Raw genomic sequence first — 23726 nt, forward strand, 5'->3', positions numbered from 1 at the left:
TATATATCATGTTTCTATGTTATTAATATTGTTTATTATGTCATATTAGATGAATTGTACTAGATAAATAAGCTGTAGAGCTGATATTAGTGCCATGTTGAAGGGCTATCTTGTCCTGTCTCCCAACACAATTCGTAACATATGCCAGAAACAGACCTCTCTGGAACACGTTTTTTGAGCAACAGGGGACCAGTGACTCAAGCTGGTCCTAGTGGCATTAAAAAACAAGGAAGGGAAGTAACCTAGGATAAGGACTTGGTACCTGAAGTCTTTATGGAAGGGGATTCCCCTTCCAAACAATTGTAAACTCCTCCATCCTCTCCCCTCCTTCCATCTTCCATACATCACCATGTCTTTAATAAAGGTAAGTATGATGTTGTTATTGTTTTATTCTTCATGTATCATTTTTTCTGTGTAGGTAAATGTATATTTCGTGTAGAAAACATTTTTTTTAATATTTTTAGGTGTCTGAAACAGATTAACTGGATTTCCATTACGTATTTCTTATGGGGAAAATTAATTCGGAATAAGTCAGATTCGAGATAAGTTACTCTCTCTGGAACAGATTAATTACGTAATCCAGGGGTTCAGTGTAGGTTATCTACTTATCATATTTATTCCAGAATAATATTAAGTGCAGTAGACCTTTATTTAGCATAAGTTTATTTGGCACGATTTGAGTATAGCACGATTGAAGAATTGCTGCACAATTTTATGTAACACATTGTATGATGAATTTAACACGGTTCAGTTTGCGGGAAGGTAAAAAAAAACTTCCCTTTTCCTCAAGCGGCCGCCTTGTGGTTCAGCTGGGGAGACATCCCGCCGTCCCCAGCCACCCCCCGACACCACCCCACCATCAAAGCATTCGTATATCATACGTGTCCAGTCCAACTTCTTTTCTAGAAGCTTGTGATTGTGAATTGTATTTTGATCTTTCAATTGCTATATCTTTTATCTACCAAGCAATCATGACACCCAGTAAGCATACCAGTGTTGCTCAAAGTGGCAAGAAAAGCTGTAAACTATTAAGTCTTAGAATTAACAAAGGAAACAAAGATATTAGACAAGACATTCTGTGGCCATAATGAAGTGTTACTTTGTACACATGAAAAAAGGTAAACAAATTTGTGTAACTAACTGATTTAGTGACTGACTACTTAGTGACTGACTTACTGAGTGACTTGACTGACTTACTGAATGATTTGACTGACTTACTGAATGATTTGACTGACTAACTGAATGCCCTGACTTACTGAATCACTTGACCGACTTACTAAATGAATTGACTGACTTACTGAATGAATTGACTAATTTACTGAATCACTTGACTGACTTACTGAACGACTTGACTGACTTACTGAACTACTTGATTGACTGAATGACAAAGTTAGACACTCCAGTACAACCATCAACTTCAGTACCAGAACCTCTACCATCCACCTCAGCCCAGTAGGGTCACAGCATAACTCTCCACTCTCTTCACAATCATCCACAAACACCAGCACCCACAATTTAAGGTAAGAAATACTATTATTTCTATTACATTTGTAATCTTAAGCAGTAAAAACAACATAATACATAATGAACTGCAATTACATATTCACTTTTATTTTTGTAAGATGTGGAGGCCTAAAAAAAAGTTTGGCTTTTTTGGGGCTCTCTGGAACGTAACCCTATTTTCCCCATAAGTTCTTCAGTTCATCTAACATGGTTTTTTACCTAACACAGTGTTTTCAGGAACGTAACTACCATGTTAAATAACAGTCTACTGTAGAACATAAATAACGTAGAAGCATGATAAAGACACCCAAATTAATAAAAACTGACATTATATAGAGAGGTATTGAAGGGTGGAGGGTGGGGAGGGATAAGAAAAAAAGTGATTGCAACTATTACAGAAAACGTTACGCGCTATGTGCCTGAAGGGTAACTATATAAGATCACACTTAGTCTATGCAAAGACTGAAAAATGTGCAATTTTCTCAAAAAAAAAAAAAATTCCCAAGTAATCAGCTATCCATTCGTTTCCTGGAATATCTTGGAAGTAAGTCATTCACCTATTTCATGTTGTATTACCATAAACCATTTCAGGGTCTATCCCGTACATCTGCGGCTTTGAACCTATGGTTGGTATTTGATAGAATGGAAGTTTTTTTTTTTTTTAAACAAGTCTACCGTCACCCACCGAGGTAGAGTGACCCAAAAAGAAAGAAAATCCCCGAAAAGAAAATACTTTCATCATTCAACACTTTCACCTCACTCATACATAATCACTGATTATGCAGAGGCACCCAGATACATCAGTTTACAAGCATATACAAAGATCAAAATCTCTCAGATATATCCATCCAAACTGCCAATATCTCAAACCCCTCCTTTAGAGTGCAAGCATTGTACATCCCGTTTCCAGTACTCAAATCCGTCTGTATAAAAATAACCGGTTTCCCTGAATCCCTTCACAAAATATTACCCTGCTCACACCCCAACAGCCCGTCAGGTCCAAAAAACCATTCGTCTCCATTCACTCCTATCTAACACGTTCATGCACGCTTGCTGGAAGTCCAAGCCCCTCGCCCACAAAACCTACTTTACCCCCTTCCCTCCAACCAATCCCTATAGATTTATATGCTTTCCATGTCATTCTGCTTCAATCCATTCTCTCTAAATGACCAAACCACCTCAATAACTCTTCAGCGCTCACTTTTATTAACTCCATACCTTCTAATTTCCACACTCCAAATTCTCTGCATAACATTTACACCACACATTGCCCTTAGACAGGACATCTCCACTGCCTCTAACCGCCTCCTCACTGCAGCATTTAAAACCCAAGCTTCATACCCATATAAGAGTGCTGGTACCACTATACTTTCATACATTCCCTTCTTTGCCTCCATAGATAATGTTTTTTGTCTCCGCAGATACCTCAGTGCACCACTCACCTTTTTTCCTTCATCAATTCTATGGTTAACCTCACCCTTCATAAACCCATCTGCTGACATGTCAACTCCCAGATATCTGAAAACATTCACTTCTTGCATACTCCCTCTCTCCAATGTGATATCCAATTTTTCTTTATCTAAATCATTTGATACCCGTATCACCTTACTCTTATCTATGTTCACTTTCAACTTTCTACCTTTACACCCTCCCAAACTCATCCACTAACCTTTGCAACTTTTCTTTAGAATCTCCCATAACCACAGTACCATCAGCAAGGTGTACTAAAATGGCATTCCCACAATGCACCACTGGGTCCCAGAATTTTTTCCTACCGCGCACGCTCACCACACAGACCCATTCTCTCACATCTAGGCCTACCAGTTGTTTCCTGCTTGGTTTGAAGGCGCTAGAATTTATGCGTACTAGTACGTCAATAAGCCTGGTGTGCTATCCATACTTGTATGGCACCAACCCTGAGAGGGTTAAACAAAAATACCAACCACTCCAACATTGTATCATCCCCAGCTTTTAACATTTCTGTTATGATCCTGTCAGTTCCAGCTGTTTTAACCCCTTAAAAGTTGCTCAAAATATTCCTGCCATCTACCAAGTACCTCCAACTCACTGTCTACTACTCCCCTACTGTGTAACTGCCTAGCCTTTTCACAAATGATCGCTTGAGAGATGCTATCTCCTGCTATCTGTTTTTCATTTATCCACACCAATAACAGTCTCTCAACATTTTCTAACACTTGCGGTCGCTGTTTCGTAATCACAGTTGCACCTTTTGCAACAACAGCTTCCTTGATTGACGTTTTCCTGGTCACTATAGTAGAGATGGTTGATTGGGGTTTTGTATACAAGTTGGCCAGCTCCGACACACGCACTCCACTTTCGTACTTTGCAATTATCTCTTTCTTCATTTCAATAGTCATTAGCACCCTTGGTCTCGAAGGGTTGGCACTAGATGCTTTCTTGGGGGCCCATGGTGACTTATTTTGCAGAAACAAGCACCAAAAACACTGATAATATGGAATGTACCGAATGTATCCTTAGATGCGCGCACACTGGCTGGCTTGTAAACACTGGCACACACGGGGCAGTTCAGGCCACATGTGGACATGTCTCGGACGAATCGCGTATACCGGGTTTTGTAACGGGAACCAAGGCAAAAATTTTGCGATACAATGCATCGAATACGGGATTTATCGGATACCAATGGCATCGCGAACCGGGGGTCCACTGTAACATAGAAACCTGATATATACTCTAGAATGAATAAAATACAGTATGTCATTATATATATGTGGCGGCAGCCGATGAGTGTTTGTCTGGAGACAGGACAAAATACTCCTTGAGGTCTGCTCGCTTATGGAAATTTCGCTCGCGTATGGAAGCAGAAAATCGACCCATCGACTGCTCATATTTGGAAAAACTCACATGTGGACGCGCTCGCAAGTAGAGGTTCCACTGTATTCGAACATTTTACATAGCTAGTAGTGAAGATCTTGTGGAGTAAATACACCTGATATTGCCTCTGTTAACACTGCTTTCTGCTCAAAAGGCAACTGATCAATCCCATATGACTTCTTTTAGTTGCAGAAATTGCTGTTGAATGACTAGCATACTTGAATGGACATTCACAATTCCATCAAGAAATTTTTGACCATGGACACAATAGTGTTAGGATACAAAACATCTGTACTTTGAGCTTCCCTTTTGAATTATATTTTGAGTTGCAATAACAGAGCCAAATTTCAGTTAGTTACCCAATTTTAACCCTTTCACTGTCGCAAGCCCTATTCTAAAACTCTCTTCCTATGTCGCAAAATATTCAAAAAAAAAAAAATTCTTACCAAAATGTTAGAATTAATTTGCTGAGTGTTTTAAGCCTAAAAAATTGTTTGCAGTCAGTACTCAGCGAGATATAGAGGCGTAAAATTGGCAGAAAATGAGCCGAGTATGGCAGCAGCTGTGGATGCCGCTCACCCGGTACACTTATATTTACTCCCATTAGAAGGTTTCTTGTATATTCCAATACAGTGGACCCCCGGTTAACGATATTTTTTCACTCCATAAGTATGTTCAGGTGCCAGTACTGACCGAATTTATTCCCATAAGGAATATTGTGAAGTAGATTAGTCCATTTCAGACCCCCAAACATACACATACAAACGCACTTACATAAATACACTTACATAACTGGTCGCATTCGGAGGTAATCGTTATGCGGGGGTCCACTGTATTTTTTTTTTCCAAGTAACTTACATGGTCTGTGAGACCAAAGTAAGGTGTAGTGTACATAAATACACTGTTGTATGTAACACAGTAACCGCACAAACATTATTATCATTACATGCATTGTTTACAAAACTTATTTACATAAACCAACAATACAAAAAAAATTTTATTACTATTGTCCTATAATATATATACACATATATAGTCACTGGACACTTTCATAGAATTGCTGTTAGCTTCTGGAAGCATTTCTATGAAAGAAAAAAGTAAGTAGGTAAGTAGGTAGGTAAATAGGTAGGTAAGTAAGGCGGTAAGTAGGTAGGAAGGAGGAAGAAGGCACTGGGCCCCATGGTTGTTGACAGGCAGTGAGGGTGGTGAATGATGGTATAATATGTCATTTTGACAGCAGCTGTCAAAATGACATATTTTACCATCATTCACCACCCTCACTGCCTGTCAACACCCATGGGGTCCGGTGCCTTCTTCCTCCTTCCTACCTACTTACTTACCCACTTACCTACCTACTTACTTACCCACTTACCTGCCTACTTACTTACCTACTCACCTACCTACCTACTTTCTTTCATAGAACTGCTATTAGCTTCTGGAAGCTCTGTGTGTGGGGGAAGGGATGTGGAGTACATGCACACCACACCACACCAAATTTCCAGAAGCTAATAGCAGTTCTATGAAAGTAGGTATACTTACCTACTTACTAACTACTACTTACCTAATTACTTTCTTTCCCTGTCTTTTTCTTTTTTTTCTTTCTTCCTTTTGGTATCCTGTGCATTGCTTTCCGTCACAAACTCCTCAAAGCCATGAAATTTAGCTTCAGAGACACCCATCTGTGTTAGAGCTATCACTTGAGAAGAGATAAGTCCCAGATTCACCGGAATCAGATATTTCTTACTGCTTGGCATGCTGAACAAGGACTACTAAAATTGCATTCCCACAATGCACCACTGGCTCCCTGATTTTTTTTAAACTGCACACACTGACCACACAGACCCATTCTCTCACATGTGGGCCTACCAGCTTTCTCCCGCTTGATTTGAAGCCGCTATAATTTACATGTATTAATATGTTGGACACATTGGCTCCTAAGACATATATATATACAGCCAAAACAGTGAAAGGGTTAATTCATGTTGATATGCTGTGATGCTCAATCATTGAAATCCTTGTGCCTACACCTGTGTTAAGGGAAATACTTATTCAAATATGCAGTTATTTCTTATAAATAAATAAATAAAATGTGTAATATAAATGGCCTGCCCTGTAATATGTCTTATTTTTAGGTGTATCATCCCCTGTATCATCTATTACATCAGTCACTTCACCCGTGCTGGCTCCTCCCCCTCGAGCAGATAGATATGCTGGTGAGTGTCATACAACTCATTTTTGCTGGATAAGATTAAGGTGTTATCAAGAAATGCAAAAACTGCCAATTAAGTATGTATGTCAGTACTACCTACAGGTCGGCCATCACTAATCCAGCAATCAGTTATCAGGCTCCATCAGTAATCCGTCTCTAATTTTGGCTAGCATAATATCAGATTTCATCATTATGCTGACTCAAATCATTATACTGACTCAGAAACTGTGCAGATGGTTGTAAATCCCCAGCAGCAAGCCAGTGGAGGAGAAAGCAGTGATGAAAATGAGGAAGATGTAGCAGAAAGTCTCTATTGATAGGTTCATTAAGTGTATTCTAACCTAACAACACTGTAATCCGGCAAACTCACTAATCAGGCACACTACAGGTCCCAGTGATGCCGGATTAGTGATGGCCGACCTGTACTTACTAGATGTGTATGTATGTATGTACAGTAGACCGCCATTTAACGTGGTAGCATAATCACAGTATCATCAGCAAAAAGTAACTGTGTCACTTCCCATTTTGTATTTAATTCCCCATAATTTAATCCCACCCCTCTCCCAAACACCCTAGCATTTACTTCTTTTACAATCCCATCTATAAATATATTAACCCTTTGACTGTCGCAACCCCCAATCCTGAGGTGTCTCTTGGTGTCGCAAAATTAAAAAAAAAAAAAAAAAATATTTTTTCTTATGAAATGATAGAGAATCTTTTCCCGATTGTAATGACACCAAAAAAATGAAATTTAATGGAAAACTGACGGAATTATGCTCTCGCGAAGTTAGCGACCTCGGTGCTGTTCACAAATCGGCGATTTCGCCCACTTTGAGCCCAATTTTCGGCTAATTCCATTGTTCCAGTCGCCCAAACTCATAGCTATTTCTTTAGAACTCCATTTTTTCTATCGATTGAGTACAAGAAACTGCCCATTTACCGATTTCAACTGCCTAATAATGTGGTCAGAAATTTGCAATTTGGCCAATTTCACAAAAACTAAAAAATATGACAATTTCAAAATAAGGTCCAGAATGAACAGTGCAGACATTCCTGGCTCTAAAATAACATTTTCTTTGCTCATCAGTCATGTCTCCAGGCCCCTCTGATATTACTCTTGCTTTCTATTTTGAATTTTTATTCAAACAAAAAATAGAAGACGTACTATTATGCAGACTACTGCAATACTGTAATAATTGTATAAATAACATCAACCCATTCATGACTGCATATTAGAATAGCTAGTTGGACATTTATTGGACAATGGCATCATTTGTTTACTTTTGAACATTGGCAAAAATCAAACATTTCCCCTAATTTGAGCTCCATTTCTAGGTTCTTTTTATAGTAAAATCAATCAAAATCACCTCTATTTCTATAACATGTTTTCCATTCTATCAAATGAGACCAAGAAAACGAGAATACAACCATAAATACTATACGAAAATAGGCCACAAAGTCGGCATTTTAATTAAAAAAAATGGTCGGAGTTTTTTTTTTTCTCATTATGCACTGCGTGCTCCAGGATTTTTTTTATATGGTGCACACTGACCACACAGACCCATTCTCTCACATGTGGGCCTACCAGCTTTCTCCTGCTTGATTTGAAGCCGCTAGAATTTATGAGTATATATACGTCAAACACGGTACCTCGTAAGACGTATATATACGGCCATGACAGTCAAAGGGTTAAACAACCATGGTGACATTACACATCAATATCTAAGACCTACTTTTACTGGGAAGTAGTCTCCCTCTCTTCTACACACCCTAACCTGAGCCTCACTATCCACATAATTTCGTCAATTTTCCATCAAATTTTGTACTTTTTGTTGTATTACCTCCAGAAAAAGATTCTCTACCATTTCATAAAAAACTAACATAATATTTTTTTGAAAATTCTTGGACCCTGGTGCACACTTAGAAATTTGGCCTCTGGACCCTAAAAGGGTTAAGTGAGGAGAGGCTGTACATTATTATTTTTGTTTTTTTATTTTCTCAGTTTTTATGGTGTGATAATAATGTTTAGTAGATACTTTGATTTGATAGCCAATTGTTGTTTAGACACAAATATTATGTTCGACATTATTAACCCTTTGACTGTTTTGGTCGTATATATACGTCTTACGAGCCAGTGTTTCAGACATATACACCTACCATCCAACTTACGACCTGCTCGACTTACGACCACTCAACTTACGACCGTGTTTTTATGCCAAATTTCTGGGAAATAAACAACTATTTGTGTTGTACACAGTGTTTATCCTAAACCTTACAGTATAAAATACAGTACTAACAACATAAAAAGTAAAGTAAAACATGAAATACCAAAATAAAACAATAAAATAAAGTCATTACAAAAATGTTTTGTTGATATTCAGTAGTAAAGTTCGACTTAGGACCATTTCGAATTACGACCAGTTTCTCGGAACCATACTCGGTCGTAAGTCGGATGGTAGGTGTATATTCTCAATAATTCTAGCGGCTTCAAATCAAGCAGGAGAAAGCTAGTAAGCCCACATGTGAGAGAATGGGTCTGTGTGGTCAGTGTGCACCACATAAAAAAAATCCTGCAGCACGCAGTGCATAATGAGAAAAAAAAACACCGTTTTTTTGGGGGGGGATTAAAGCGCCAACTTTGAGGTGTACAGTGGACCCCCGGTTCGCGAAGACATCGGTATCCGATAAATCCGGTATTCAAAGCATTATATCGCAAAAAATTTGCCTCAGTTCCCGTTACAAAACCCGGTATGCGATACGACTCGTAAGAGACGTGTCCAGTGTTTACAAGCTAGCCAGTGTGCGTGCATCTAAGGATACATTTGGTACATTCTATATTATCCATATTATCGCTGTTTTTGGTGCTTTTTTCTGCAAAATAAGTCACCATGGGCCCCAAGAAAGCTTCTAGTGCCAACCCATCGAGACCAAGGGTGCTGATGACTATTGAAATTAAGGAAATGTGTGCAAAGTGGCTTGAAGTGCAAACCTTTTTTGATGAAAATCACCCTGACACAGCTACTGCAAGCCGTTTTGACAACCTGTACACTGACAATGTTGTGAACCACTTTAACCCTTAAACGGTCCAAACGTATATATACGTTCACGCGCGTAGCGCCCCAAATGTATATATACGTTTTCTTTGTCATTCATTCAACATTGCCACAATAAGCCTGAGTCACCTAGACATGAGAGAGTGGGTGTGTGCACTCACTGTGTTCCATATTAAAATAATTGGGGATGCCTGGGTACCATATGCTCTTTTTTCCTTTTAAAAGAAAAGATTTCTTTTTTCCTCAAAAAATTTGGGGCGCTACGCGAGTGAACGTATATATACGTTTGGACTGTTTAAGGGTTAAGAAAGTCATAAAGGAACGAGAGGTACAGGCCTCTATGGACAGATATGTTGTGCGACAAGTCCAGTGACTCTCAAGCTGGTCCTAGTGGCATTAAAAGAAGAAGGGAAAACCCCGGAAAAGGACTTGCTACCTCAAGTTCTAATGGAGGGGGATTCCCCTTCTAAACATTAAAAACTTCGACACTCTCCCCTCCTCCCATCCCATCAATCATCACCAGATCTTCATTAAAGGTAAGTGTCAATTATTCTATTGTGATTATTCTATTGTTATTATTGTTATTGTAATTATTATATTGCATTAAACTTAATATATCATGTGGTAAAAGTTTTTTTTTTTTCATACTTTTGGGTGTCTTGCACGGATTAATTTGATTTCCATTATTTCTTAGGGGGAAAATTGATTCGCTTTCCGATAATTTTGGTTTACGATGAGCTCTCAGGAGCGGATTAATATCGTGAACCGGGGGTCCACTGTATTTTCGTATGGTATTTATTGTTGTATTCTCATTTCCATGGTCTCACGTGATAAAATGGAAAACATATTGCAGAAATAGAGATGGTTTTGATTAGTTTCATGATGAAAACGACCTTGAAATTGAGTTCAAAGTAGCGGAAATGTTCGATTTTTGCCAATGTTCAAAAGTAAGCAAATCACACCACACGTCCAATACACATCAACTGGGGAGTCTGACATTCTTTCACTAGTGCACTGATATTATTTATACCATTTTTACAATAATGCAGTAGTCTGCATAACAGTAAATTTTGTATTTTTTGTATGAATAAAAAATCAAAATAGAAAGTAATAGTAATATAAGAGGGGCCTAGAGACGTGACTAATGAACAGAGAATGCGTTATTTTAGTGCCAAGAATGTCTACATTGTTTATTCTGGACCCTATTTTGAAATTGGCATTTTTTTAATTTGTGTGAAATTGGCCAAATTGCCAATTTCTGACCACTTTATTGGGTAGTTCAGATCGGTAAATGGGCGGTTTCTTGTACTCAGTTGATAGAAAAAATGTTGTTCTAAAGAAATAGCTATGAGTTTGATTAACTGGAACAACAGAATTGGCCAAAAACAGGGCTCAAAGCTGGTGAAATCGCCAATGCCTATATGTTGCCGAGACCGCTAACTTCGCGGGAGCGTAATTCCATGTGTTTTCGACCAAATTTCGTACTTTTGGTGTCATTACCATCGGGAAAAGATTCTCTATCATTTCATAAGAAAAAATTATTTTTGTTTTTTCCAAAAATTTTGCAACAGAATGACAGTTTCAGAAAGGGGCTTGTGACAGTCAAAGGGTTAATCATATTGTCACAAATGCACATGATATTGTGTACCTGGCTGAATCACATTCTGTTATCCACAACTACAGTGTTCCCTCGATAATCATCGGGCTCGATGATCGTCCTTTCCGGAAATCGTTGCGTTATTTTCGACCAAACATTGGCTCGCAAATGGTCGGTTGACTCGCTAATCATTGTTCGTCCTGGACGCGTACTCACGGCTCTGAGCCGCCTGGGCCTCCCTTCCCAGCCAGTGTGCCATTGTTTACCAGTGAGCGATGGTCCCCTCATTTGTTCTTATGAAATATTTCATAATATTCCATTCATTTTAGTGCTTGCAAGTGCTAAATAAGCTACCATGGCTGCAAAGAAAGCTCCTAGTGCCAAGCCTTTGGTAAAGAAGGTGAGAAATACGATTGAATTTAAGAAAAACATCATTGAACAATATGAAAGTGGCGTATGTGTGGCCGAACTGGCCAGGATGTATAACAAACCCCATACAACCATATCTTCCATCGTGGCAAAGAAAAAGGAAATCAAGGAAGCTGTTGTTGCTTTGAGAAAATTGTGGGCAGATTGTGTCCACAAGAGGGATTTTGAAGGGTTTGTGGCTGACCCTGATGAGCCTATGTCAGTTGTGAAATCTATTGTGGCATTGGGGAATTCCATGGGGTTGGATGTGAGTTTGGAGGATGTGGAAGAGTTGGTGGAGGACCACAATGAAGAGCTAACCACTGAGGAGCTGCAAGAGCTGCAGCAGGAACAGCAGCAGATCGCAGCTCAGAATCTTGCTGCAGAGGAGGAGGAAGAGAGATGGAAGAAGGTGCATTCTTCAGAAATTAAGGAGATTTTAGAAATGTGGGGTAGGATGGAAAGATTTATGGAGAAACGCCACCCTGAGAAGGATGTTGCAAGCTATATCAGCAACTTGTACAGTGACAGAGTCTTGGCCCGTTTTAGGGATGTTTTAAAGAGACGCCAGAAACAGAGCTCTCTGGACACTTTTTGCAAGACAGGACTCCAGTGACTCTCAAGCTGGTCCTAGTGGCATTAAGAAACAGAGAAGAGAAGTAACCCCAGAAAAGGACTTGGTACCTGAGGTGTTGATGGAAGGGGATTCCCCTTCCAAACGGTAACTAATCCAATCTCTCTCCTCCTTCAGTCTTTCATACACAAAGAAGAATCGCCAATAAAGGTAAGTGTTATGCTGATAATGTTTCATTCATCATGTCCCATTGTATTGTTTATGTACTACATCTATGTTTCATGTAAAAAAAAATTTTTGTTTTAATTCTTCTGGGTGTCAGGAACAGATTAATTGTATTTACATTATTTCTTATGGGGAAAATTGATTCGAAAATCATCTATTTCGATAATCGTCGCACTTCCAGGAACGGATTAACGATGATAAATGAGGGACCACTGTACAGGTCTCCCTCAACATTCGCGTTTTCAACTTTCACGGGCTTCACACATTCGCGAATTCCCAACCGCCAAATTCCCAGCTGCCAAATCATATTTAAGTTTACCACCACGAGTCCTTACTACCCTCCCTCCGACCCCTGCAACTGGCAGCCAGCCCTCCCACCACTGTGTGGTGAGTGTTTTGTTTGTTCATTATTTGCTATTAAACTTAATATTTCGTGTGGTAAAAAAAATTTTTTTCATACTTTTGGGTGTCTTGCTCAGATTAATTTGATTTCCATTATTTCTTATGAGGAAAATTGATTTGCTTTTCGATATTTTCGGTATTCGATGAGCTTTCAGGAACGGATTAATGTTGAATACCGGGGGTCCACTGTATATTGGTCTCACAGACCACAAATGTTACTAGAAAAAAATAGAAAAGAAAAGAAAAAAAGTATGAAAAACGTAAAATAAAAAAATGCGATTTTGCAGAAGTCGCTGATGTTGCCGCCACCCAGTCATTTTGGGTCAACTTCCCGCCACTGTATTTCAGTAAGTATTGATCAGAAATGTTTTTTTTTTGTTTTATTACCTTCACAAAAATATTATCTTTAAATCTGTAAGATTTTTTTTTTTTTTTTTTTTTTTCTTTTCTTAATTTCTTGGACACTCGGGCACCCCTTCAGATTTTGACCTTGGACCCTGAAAGGGTTAATGCCTAGTTCTATTGCTAAGTTAATATATGTCAGTATAAAACTTCTTGGGATCTTAATACTTGGGAATTCTTCGCTTGCCTAACCCTTGGGCATGACCTACTTCCACATTGGACAAATGTGACACCACCTACGACTGCTGCACCTCTCCTGCCATACGGTTTATAAGCTGCTTCTCCACTCCTATGCCGTATTCTATTCAAGATTGATGGACTGACCAAATCGGCTCAAGGCTGAGGGACTGATTACTTCATTCTCCTCCTGTTCTTCAAGTTTATCCTTTGTATGGACTGATGAAGCCACTGTGTGGCAAAACGTTTCCTCAATAAAGATACCCAAGAGTTGCACATGTGTCTAATTTAACAACATGTCGGTTCTTTGAACCATTCATCTACAATCATGTCAGTATAAAACTGTTACCTAGCATTTATATGCATTTATAAGGGGGGGGAAGTGTGTTCCACTTTACAGCGATTTCTGCTTTATGGCGGTAGCCTGGGATTTAACCTGCTGTATAAGTGGGGCCCTACTGTACTCTGCGATCTTTTTTGCCCTTCCCTGATCTTCATGACTTTGCATTTGGCGGGGTTAAATTCAAGGAGCCAGTCCTGCCTGATCCTCATCTGATTTAATTCCCATCATTAACTTCACATCATCTGCAAACAAGGACACTTCTTAGTCTGTCCCATTTGTCATGTCATTCACATATACTAATACAGTGAAACCTCAAATATCAAACTTAATCCATTCCAGGAGCTAGTTCTAAATTCGAAAAGTCTGAAAATTGGAGCAATATTTCCCATAAGAAATAATGGAAATACAATTAATCCGTTCCAGAAACCCAAAAATATTCAGAAAAAAATATGTTTTATAGAGATTAATTAGTTTTACATACAACGAATACTATAGTGTTCAATTATGTATATAAATATAAAATAACATTTTTACTTACCTTTACTGAAGATTGGTGATGGCATCTGGAAGATAGGGAGGAGGAGAGAGGGAGTTGGTGTTAGTGTTTGGAAGGAGAATCCCCTTCCATGAGGACTTCAGGTAAAGCCCTCTCTGGGGTTACTTCCCTTCTCTGTCTTTTAATGCCATTAGGACCAGCTTGAGAGTCACTGGACCCTTGTCTCACAAAATAACTGTCCACAGTCCTATGTTTCTGACGCCTCTTTAACATTTCCCTAAAATGGAACATGATTCTGTCACTGAACTGGTTCCAGGAGTTTTCTGTACCAGATTGGCATGCAACTTCCTTGCCGTTTCGCAAATAATCGTCTCTGAAACACTATCACCTGCAATCTCTTTATCCTTGATCCACACCAGCAACAACTTCTCAACCTCTTCAACTATTTGTGGTCTTTTTTTTGGTTAGCATATTAACACCTTTTGCAACATCAGCTTCCTTGATTTGTTCTTTCTTTGCCAGGATAGAACCGATGGTCGACTTGTTTTTCCCATACATCCTGGAAAGCTCAACAAGTCTCACACCACTCTCATACTTCTGTATTATTTCCTTCTTCACATCTATGGTGTTTCTCACTTTCTTTACCACAGGGATACCACTAGCAAGTTTCTTTGGGCCCATGGCAGCTTATTTCACAGTCCCACAAGCACTAAACACGTTGAAATAATTGTAAAATGTTTGAATGAGAGCACAGGTTAGTGTTCACTCAAGCATCAACAAAGCCAGACTGGCTTACAGCGCCTGCGCGAGGACATGGACAGAGTGGGCTGGCAGACAGATCCGGTACCCGGCGGTCTGAAAATAGGGGCACATTCGATAATAGGGACAAAGTTGGTTCGAAAAAAGGGTTCTATTTTTGAAACGTTCGATAATTGATATGTTCGAAATTTGAGGTTCCACTGTAACTGCTTTGGTCATAGGACTGACCCTTGTGGAACCCTACTTATCACAGGCACCTATTCTGAGACCTTGTCACATACCATGACTCGTTGTTGCCTCCCTGTCAGGTATTCTCTGATCCATTGCAGTGCCTTTCCTGTTATGCGTGCTTGATCCTCTAGCTTTTACACCTACTTCTTGTGAGGAACTGTGTCGAAGGCTTTCTTGCAGTCGAAGAAGATGCATTTTACCCACCCCCTCTCTCTCATGTCTTACTTTGTTACCATGTCATAAAACTCTAGTAGGTTATTGACACAGGATTTCTCTTCCCTGAAACCGTGCTGGTTGTCATTTATAAGCTTGCTCCTTTCTAGGTGCTCCATCACTTCCCTCCCGACAATTTTCTCCATGACTGCATACTATACACGTTAGTGACACTGGTTTCTAGTTTAATGCCTTGTATCTGTCTCCTTTCTTAACCCTTTGAGGGTCCGTCCCATAGTTCTATGGCTTTGAAGCTATAGAACTATGGGAATGAAGCCATAGAAATATGGTCCAAGCCGTAGTGCTGCGTCATGAGCTCAGCTAACTCGGGTAAGCTGAGTGGTAAATTTTTCCCTAGATATGAGAGAATGCATCTATGTGGTAAATATTCACCATATAAAGAAAATCCTTCAGCATGCAGTGCATAATGAGAAAAAACAAACTTCAATTTTTTGGTGTGAATAAAATTTCTTTATGTGAAGAAAAAATCAAAATGGAATTCATCTGTATAGTTAGGTAAGACACATATGCAACAGTTGCATATGTGTCTTACCTAACAACCTGTCGGTATTGTATACCATTTTGATGTTCATTTCATCTGTATAGCCTGAAAACATAACTAATAAACAGAGGAAATGTTATTTTAGTGCCAGGAATGCCAGCAGTGTTTATTCTGGACCCTATTTTGAAATTGGAACATTTTTTAACTCTGAAATTTTCCAAATTAACAAATTCTAATCACTTTATTGGGTAATTGGAATAGTTGATTGGGCAGTTTCTTGTGCTCAATCGATAAAATAGAAGTGATACTAACAATATAGCTAAGAATTTTGTGGGCCAGGAAAATATAATTGGCCAAAAATAGGAGTCAAAGTGGGCAAAATCACCAATGCATAAATATTGCTGACACAGCAAAATTCATGATAGCATAATTTTGTCAGTTTTCCATCAAATTTTGTACTTTTTATTTTATTTATTACCTTCAGAAAAAGATTCTCTTGAGTTTCAGATCGGGGATCTGAACCTTGAAAGGGTTAAAAATTGAGACTACATTTGCCACCTTCCATACCTCATGTAGTTGCCCAGTTTCACTGGATGTGTTGAAGATTTTTGCTAGTGGCACACACAGCATCTCTGCTTCCTCTCTAAGGACCCACGGAGAGATGTCTGGTCCCACTGCCTTTGAGGTATCAAGTTCACATATTAACTTCTTCACCTCCTCCTTGGTTGTGTGTATTTCATCCAGCACTTGTTGGCATATCCCTTGTTAGTGTACAATATTCTGACTTCCTGGAGTCCTTCCTGTCTCCACTGTGAATACTTTAAATCTCATGTTGAGCTCCTCACATACTTCTTTGTCGTTTCATGTGAACTCCCTACCTTCCTTCCTCAGCCTGATTACCTGGTCCTTGACTGTAGTTTTCTTCCTGATGTGGCTATATAACAGTTTCGGGTCAGACTTGGCTTTCAATGCTATGTCGTTTTCATGTTGTCGCTGGGCGAAACATGTTTGGCCAAACATGTTTCCAACATCTTTTCCAATACATCATTCCAAGTATCTACCTCCACAACCACGACCATCAAGGACATCACCAGTAGTAGACAGGACAAACCTCCATCCTCTGCAGGGGTATACATAATCCCTTGTAATGACTGCAACAGATTATATGTGGGCGAAACATCAAGAGACCTCCAAACACGTATTTCAGAACACCAATATGCAAGCAGGACTGACGGTACAAGGAATGCCTGTGTACAACATCGCAATTCACACAACCATTTAATTAACTACAGAAACTCAAGACTTATTGCCACAGAAGAAAACACTCAATACCGAAGAATCCTGGAATCATCGCTTATCTCTATAACCAACAATTTCAACCAGAACAACGGCTTCTATAACATAGCTGAACCACTCGCCAAGAAACTTCTTCATCGCTATCCCACATAAGAACATAGAACACTGCAGAAGGTCTTCTCACAACTTGTCCAATACCCCTGCCAAGCTACCCAAGACTCTATAGCTCCACCCGGTAGATCATCAGATGCAGCATTCTCCACCTGACCTCAACATTCTGAACATGACTATAAATACTCCCGTACCTTCCACCCCAGGTAGATCTGTGTGTGACTTGAAAAAGCCCACTGTGTGGGTGAAACGTTGTCAATAAAGGGTCACATTATGCTGCATATGTGTTTATATTTCCATTGGCTCTCCATGTTTTGGGACCCCCATGTGGCTATAGGTTTTCCCTGTCAGTCTCCTTGTAACTTCGCTCTGGTGTGTCCACCATTGCTCTGTTTCTGTCTTCATGTGTGTGTATGAGAGTGAGTGTGAGTGTGAGTGTGTGTGTGTGTGTGTGTGTGTGTGTGTGTGTGTGTGTGTGTGTGTGTGTGTGTGTGTGTGTGTGTGTGTGTGTGTGTGTGTGTGTGTGTTACAAGCTCTTATGCAATTGATGTTTACCCTAAATTTACAGTGAGTTAAGAAAGTGTATTGTACTGTACCTAATACTGTTTCATTAAGAACTTTTTATTGTTATTTTGTAGAATTAAGTGATATATTGAATGAGGCGGAAAGTGAAGCTCCTCCTGCACTGCCACCCAGAGCAGCGGGTGGTGGAGGGTCCTCCAGCCGGGGATCAACACCCACTCCAACAATGGCCATTCCTAGACCTCCCTCGCGCAAAGCCCTTGAGGTAATTTTTGTGTGTTCTGTATGTTTACAGGAGAAATTTTACTATTCATTACAATAGCATATGTGCAATTCAGCTATCCAATGCCAGACAAAATACTCACCCAATCTTCAAAAATTTAAACTTATTAATATACACAAAATGTACTCATACTTCTTGCTGATGATACTGTGCTTTTGGGAGATTCTAAAGAAAAGTTGCAAAAAGTTAGTGCATGAGTTTGGGAGGGTGTGTAAAGGTAGAAAGTTGAAAGTGAACATAGATAAGAGTACGGTGATGAGGGTATCAAACAATTTAGATAAAAAAAAAATTGGATATCACATTGGAGAGTGGGATTATGGAAGAAGTGAATGTTTTATGATATTTGGGAGTTGACGTGTCAGTGAATGGGTTTATGAAAGATGAGGTTAATCGTAGAATTGATGAAGGAAAGAAGACGATTCGTGCATTGAGGTATCTGTGGATACAAAAAAATAAATGTTATCCATGGAGGCAAAGAAGGGAATGTATGAAAGTATAGTGGTACCAACACTCTTATATGAGTGTGAAGCTTGGGTTGTAAATGCTGTGGCGAGGAGGCGGCTGGAGGCAGTGTTGTTATGTCTAAGAGCAGTGTGTCGTGTAAATATTATGCAGAGAATTCAGCGTGTGGAAATTAGGTGGAAGTGTGGAGTTACTAAAAGTACAGTAGGGCCCCGCTTTACGGTGTTTCACTTTATGGCGTTCCGCTAATTATGACCAAAACTCTCTCTACGGCTCCCCCCACCTGACTTTCTAATACAGTCACCGTGCCCCACCCGGTTTGTTTACATTCTCCGTGAGATCCATAAGCACTAAGTCTCCATTATGTCTGGAAACTCCAAAATTTCAATTGTTTTTAAAAGTTATTTCATATTTTATATATACAGTGGACCCCCGGTTAACGATATTTTTTCATTCCAGAAGTATGTTCAGGTGCCAGTACTGACCGAATTTGTTCCCATAAGGAATATTGTGAAGTAGATTAGTCCATTTCAGACCCCCAAACATACACGTACAAACGCACTTACATAAATACACTTACATAATTGGTCGCATTGGGAGGTGATCGTTAAGTGGGGGTCCACTGTACTCTGATAATTATACTTATGCATACCTGTACCTAAATAAACTTACACACTGTGCTGGCATGCAGGTACATGTTAAAATCAGTAAGAGTGTTTTATGTCTCGATACACCATATTAGTAATGATGTACAGTGGACCCCCGCATAGCGATTTTAATCCGTGCAAGAGGGCTCATTGTTATGCGAAATGATCGGTATGCGAATGAATTTTCCCCATAAGAAATAATGGAAATCAAATTAATCCATGCAAGACACCCAAAAGTATGAAAAAAAAAATTTTACCACATGAAATATACATTTTCCTACACACAAAGAGAAGGATACATGCACAATAGTAGAGTAGTACATGCACAATATATATTGTGCATGTACTACTCTACTAAATGAAGAATAAATGACACTTACCTTTATTGAAGATGCAGCAATGACTGATGAGACAGTGTGTCCTGGGAGTGCCTTTTCCTCCTGAGTACTGTAGGTCCTGTTTGGCATTTTCTTCCAGAACAGGCCTTATCACACTGTGTATGCCACTACGATTCTTAAATCTCTCAAACCAACCTTTGCTGGCTTTAAATTCACCAATATGAGCACTAGTTCCAGGCATTTTTCCCTGTTCACCTGGGTATTAGTCGACTGGTGTGGGTTGCATCCTGGGAGACAAGATTAAGGACCCCAATGGAAATAAGTTAGACAGTCTTTGATGACACTGACTTTTTTGGGTTATCCTGGGTGGAAAATCCTCTGGGGTTAATTGTTTCTTGGTATTCTCAATAAGCCACACCAACAATGGTGCTACAGCAGCAGCAGCAGCAGACGATGCTACAGCAGCAGCAGACGGTACTACAGCAGCAGCAGACGGTACTACAGCAGCAGCAGCAGCAGCAGCTGACGGTGGTACAACAGCAGCAGCAGCTGACAGTGCTACAGCAGCAGCAGACGATGCTACAGCAGCAGCAGACGGTACTACAGCAGCAGCAGACGGTACAACAGCAGCAGCAGCTGACAGTGCTACAGCAGCAGCAGACGATGCTACAGCAGCAGCAGACGGTACTACAGCAGCAGCAGACGGTACTACAGCAGCAGCAGCAGCAGCTGACGGTGGTACAACAGCAGCAGCAGCTGACAGTGCTACAGCAGCAGCAGACGATGCTACAGCAGCAGCAGACGATGCTACAGCAGCAGCAGACGGTACTACAGCAGCAGCAGCAGCTGATGGTGGTACAGCAGCAGCAGCAGCTGACGGTGCTACAGCAGCAGCAGCAGCTGACAGTGCAGCAGCAGCAGCAGCTGACGGTGGTACAGCAGCAGCAGCAGCTGTACCACCAATAGTAGCGATGGTTGATTGGGGTTTATTATACAACCTGGCCAGCTCGGAGACACGCACTCCACTTTCATACTTATCAATTATCTTTTTCTTCATCTCTATAGTAATTCTCACCCTTATTGCTGTAGGGTTGGCACTAGAAGCTTTCTTGGGGCCCATGGTCACTTATTTTGCAGATAAAATCACCAAAACACTGTAATAATACGAAATGTTCCAATTGTATGCTTGGATGTTACCGTGGAGGCTGGCTGGTAAACAATGCCACCAGCGGCACATGTGAGACTGGCTAAGGGCGCACATTGGACGCGTCTCGGACGAACAGCGGTGAGCGGGTTTTTGAGCGGTATGCGAGGCAAAATTTTTGCGATAAAAGCGAGCGGTATGCGGATTAAACGTTATGTGATGCCAGCGGTATGCGGGGGTCCACTGTAATAATAATAATAATAAATAATAATAATAGTAATAATAATAATAATAATTGCCGTCTCATTAAATGTCATATATTACATTAATATACATATTTTCATTAATCCATCTATGATATTTTTTCAAAATTATATAATAAACATGATATATAACATATAAAGATGATAAATACACTCCACAGTAGAATAAATAAACATAAATACAAGATGTGAGAGCCCGACTTCTACGAGTGACACCATATTAATGTATTAATACTAATAATATATGAATCTCATTAAATATCATATATTATGTTAACATACACATTTTCATTAATCCGTCTATGATATTTTTTTCAAAATTATACAATGAGCATGATACATAACATATAAAGATGATAAATACACCCCACAGTATAATAAAAAAACATAAATACGAGATGTGGTAGCCAGACTTCTATGAGTGACGGCAAGAATAACATTTTCTCTAGTCCAACATCAGAGAAATTGTGTTACTTGGGGTAACTGTAGAAAATTATTCCTTTCGTATGTAAGTAAGTTTATTCAGGTATACACAAATACAGTTACATAGATTATCATACATAGCAGCATATGTGTAAAGTACCTAGGATAACCCAAAAAAGTCAGAGTGACTTATTTCCATTGCCTTCACTCAGAGCGTCATTTCTTCTAAAAATGGTGTTACATGAGAATGGGAGTTATTCTTTATTTATTCTACCGTATCAATGTAGAGACAACTTGTACACAATGTAATTTGTACACAAACCAAACATGTATGCCTGGCTTGTTTACAAAACTTGTGTTGGCCTGGTTTGTTTACATAACTCTGTGCCTGTCCTCCATCATGTACTCGTTCTCTCTCTCTCTCTCTCTCTCTCTCTCTCTCATTTATTTGTTTTATCTCGTTTACTCACCCCTGATCCTACATTAAGACTACAAATATTTTAAGGTAAGTAATGAGTGAACTGTATATGTATTTTATCACTCTGGGATGCTTAAATATCATAGAATATTATGTGTGGGTGGGGTGGCCTGGCTGGCTACCATACATACCGCACTTGATTTCTTACAATAAATACTACTCATCTCACCCTAGATTAAGACTACAAATATTTTAAGGTAAGTAATGAGTGAACTGTATATGCATTTTATCACTTTGGGATGCTTGAATGTAATAGAATATTATGTGTAGATGGGGTGGCCTGGTATAGTAGCCCGGCTGACTACCATGCATACAACACTTAATTTCTTACAATAAATACTACTTGTCTCACCCTAGATTAAGACTACAAATATTTTAAGGTAAGTAATGAGTGCACTATGCGTGTATTTTACTTTTTTATTGTTTTTTAATGCCTAGTTCTATTGCTAACTTAATATATGTTAGTGTAAACGTTATCTAGTATTTGTATGCATTTGTAAGGGGGAAAAAGGGTGTTCCACTTTACGGCGATTTCCGCTTTACAGCGGTAGCCTGGAACCTAACCTACCGTATAAGTGGGGCCCTACTGTATTAGTCAGAGGGCTGAAGAGGGGTTGTTGAGGTGGTTTGCTCATTTAGAAAGAATGGAACAAAGTAGAATGACTTTGAGAGCGTATAAATCTATAGGGGAAGGAAGGCGGAGTAGGGGCCATCCTCGAAAAGGTTGGAGGGGAGGGGGTGTAAAGGAGATTTTGTGGGCAAGGGACTTGGACTTCCAGCAAGCATGCATGAGGGTGTTAGATAGGAGTGAATGGAGACGAATGATTGTTGGGACCTGACGAGCTGTTGGAGTGTGAGCAGGGTAATATTTTGTGAAAGGATTCAGGGAAACTGGTTAGCCAGACTTGAGTCCTAGATATGGGAAGTACAATGCCTGTACTTTAAGGGAGGGGGTTGGGATATTGGCATTTTGGAGGGACTTCTAAACTGCCATATCTGAGCGTATTATTAATAATAATTCAGTTATAATATAATTTTCCTCTGCAAAGACAGTGATTATGTATGAGTGATGGTGAAAGTGTTGAATGATGATGAAAGTATTTTTCTTTCTTTTCGGGTTTTTTCTTTCTTTTTGAGTCACCCTGCCGTGGTGGGAAACAGCTGATATGTTAAAAAAAAAATGTAGTCCACACATTGTAAGCTGCAAGGAAATAAACATTTTCATTTTCATTTCCTAGAGCAACCCCTACCCCACCTTCCCTCCACTTCAGATTTATACTCCCTCCAAGTCATCCTATTTTGCTGCAGCCTCTCTAAATGTCCAAACCACCTCAACAGCCCCTCCTCGGTCCTCTGAATAATACTTTTAGTTACTCTGGACTTCCTAAACTCCAAGCTATGAATTTTCTGCATAATATTTGCATCACACTTTGCCCTCAGACATGACGTCTCCACTGCCTCCAAATTCCTCTGCTATAACATTCACAATCCCTTTTTGCCTCTATGGAGAATGTTCTTTGTCTCCTCAGATGCCTCTCTGCATCGCCCACCTTTTTCCCCCCTCACTAATTCTGTGGTTCACCTTATCGTTCATGGATCCATCTTCCAGCAGGTCTACTCCCAGATATCTATACACATTCACTTCTTCCACACTCCCTCGTTCCAACCTGATATCCAATCTTTTATTGCCTAAATTTTTTGTTACCTTGATCACCTTGCTGTTTCCTGTGTTCACTTTTAAGTTCCTTCTTTTACATACCCTGAGTCAGTGACAGCCATTTTTCTTACTTGACTCAGTGTAAGTGTACCACA

At 39.6% G+C, this 23726-nt stretch overlaps 1 protein-coding gene across 1 annotated transcript in view; it reads left to right on the plus strand.

Annotated features, from left to right (window-relative positions):
* Positions 1-23726, plus strand: part of LOC128689238 (F-BAR domain only protein 2) — a 528956-nt gene that overhangs the window by 389849 nt on the left and 115381 nt on the right. Inside the window, 2 exon segments of the mRNA XM_070086397.1 lie at positions 6489-6569; positions 17993-18141. Coding sequence (XP_069942498.1) covers positions 6489-6569; positions 17993-18141 — 230 coding nt within the window.

This window comes from Cherax quadricarinatus, chromosome 18, assembly GCF_038502225.1.
Source record: "Cherax quadricarinatus isolate ZL_2023a chromosome 18, ASM3850222v1, whole genome shotgun sequence".
Lineage (NCBI taxonomy): Eukaryota > Metazoa > Arthropoda > Malacostraca > Decapoda > Parastacidae > Cherax > Cherax quadricarinatus.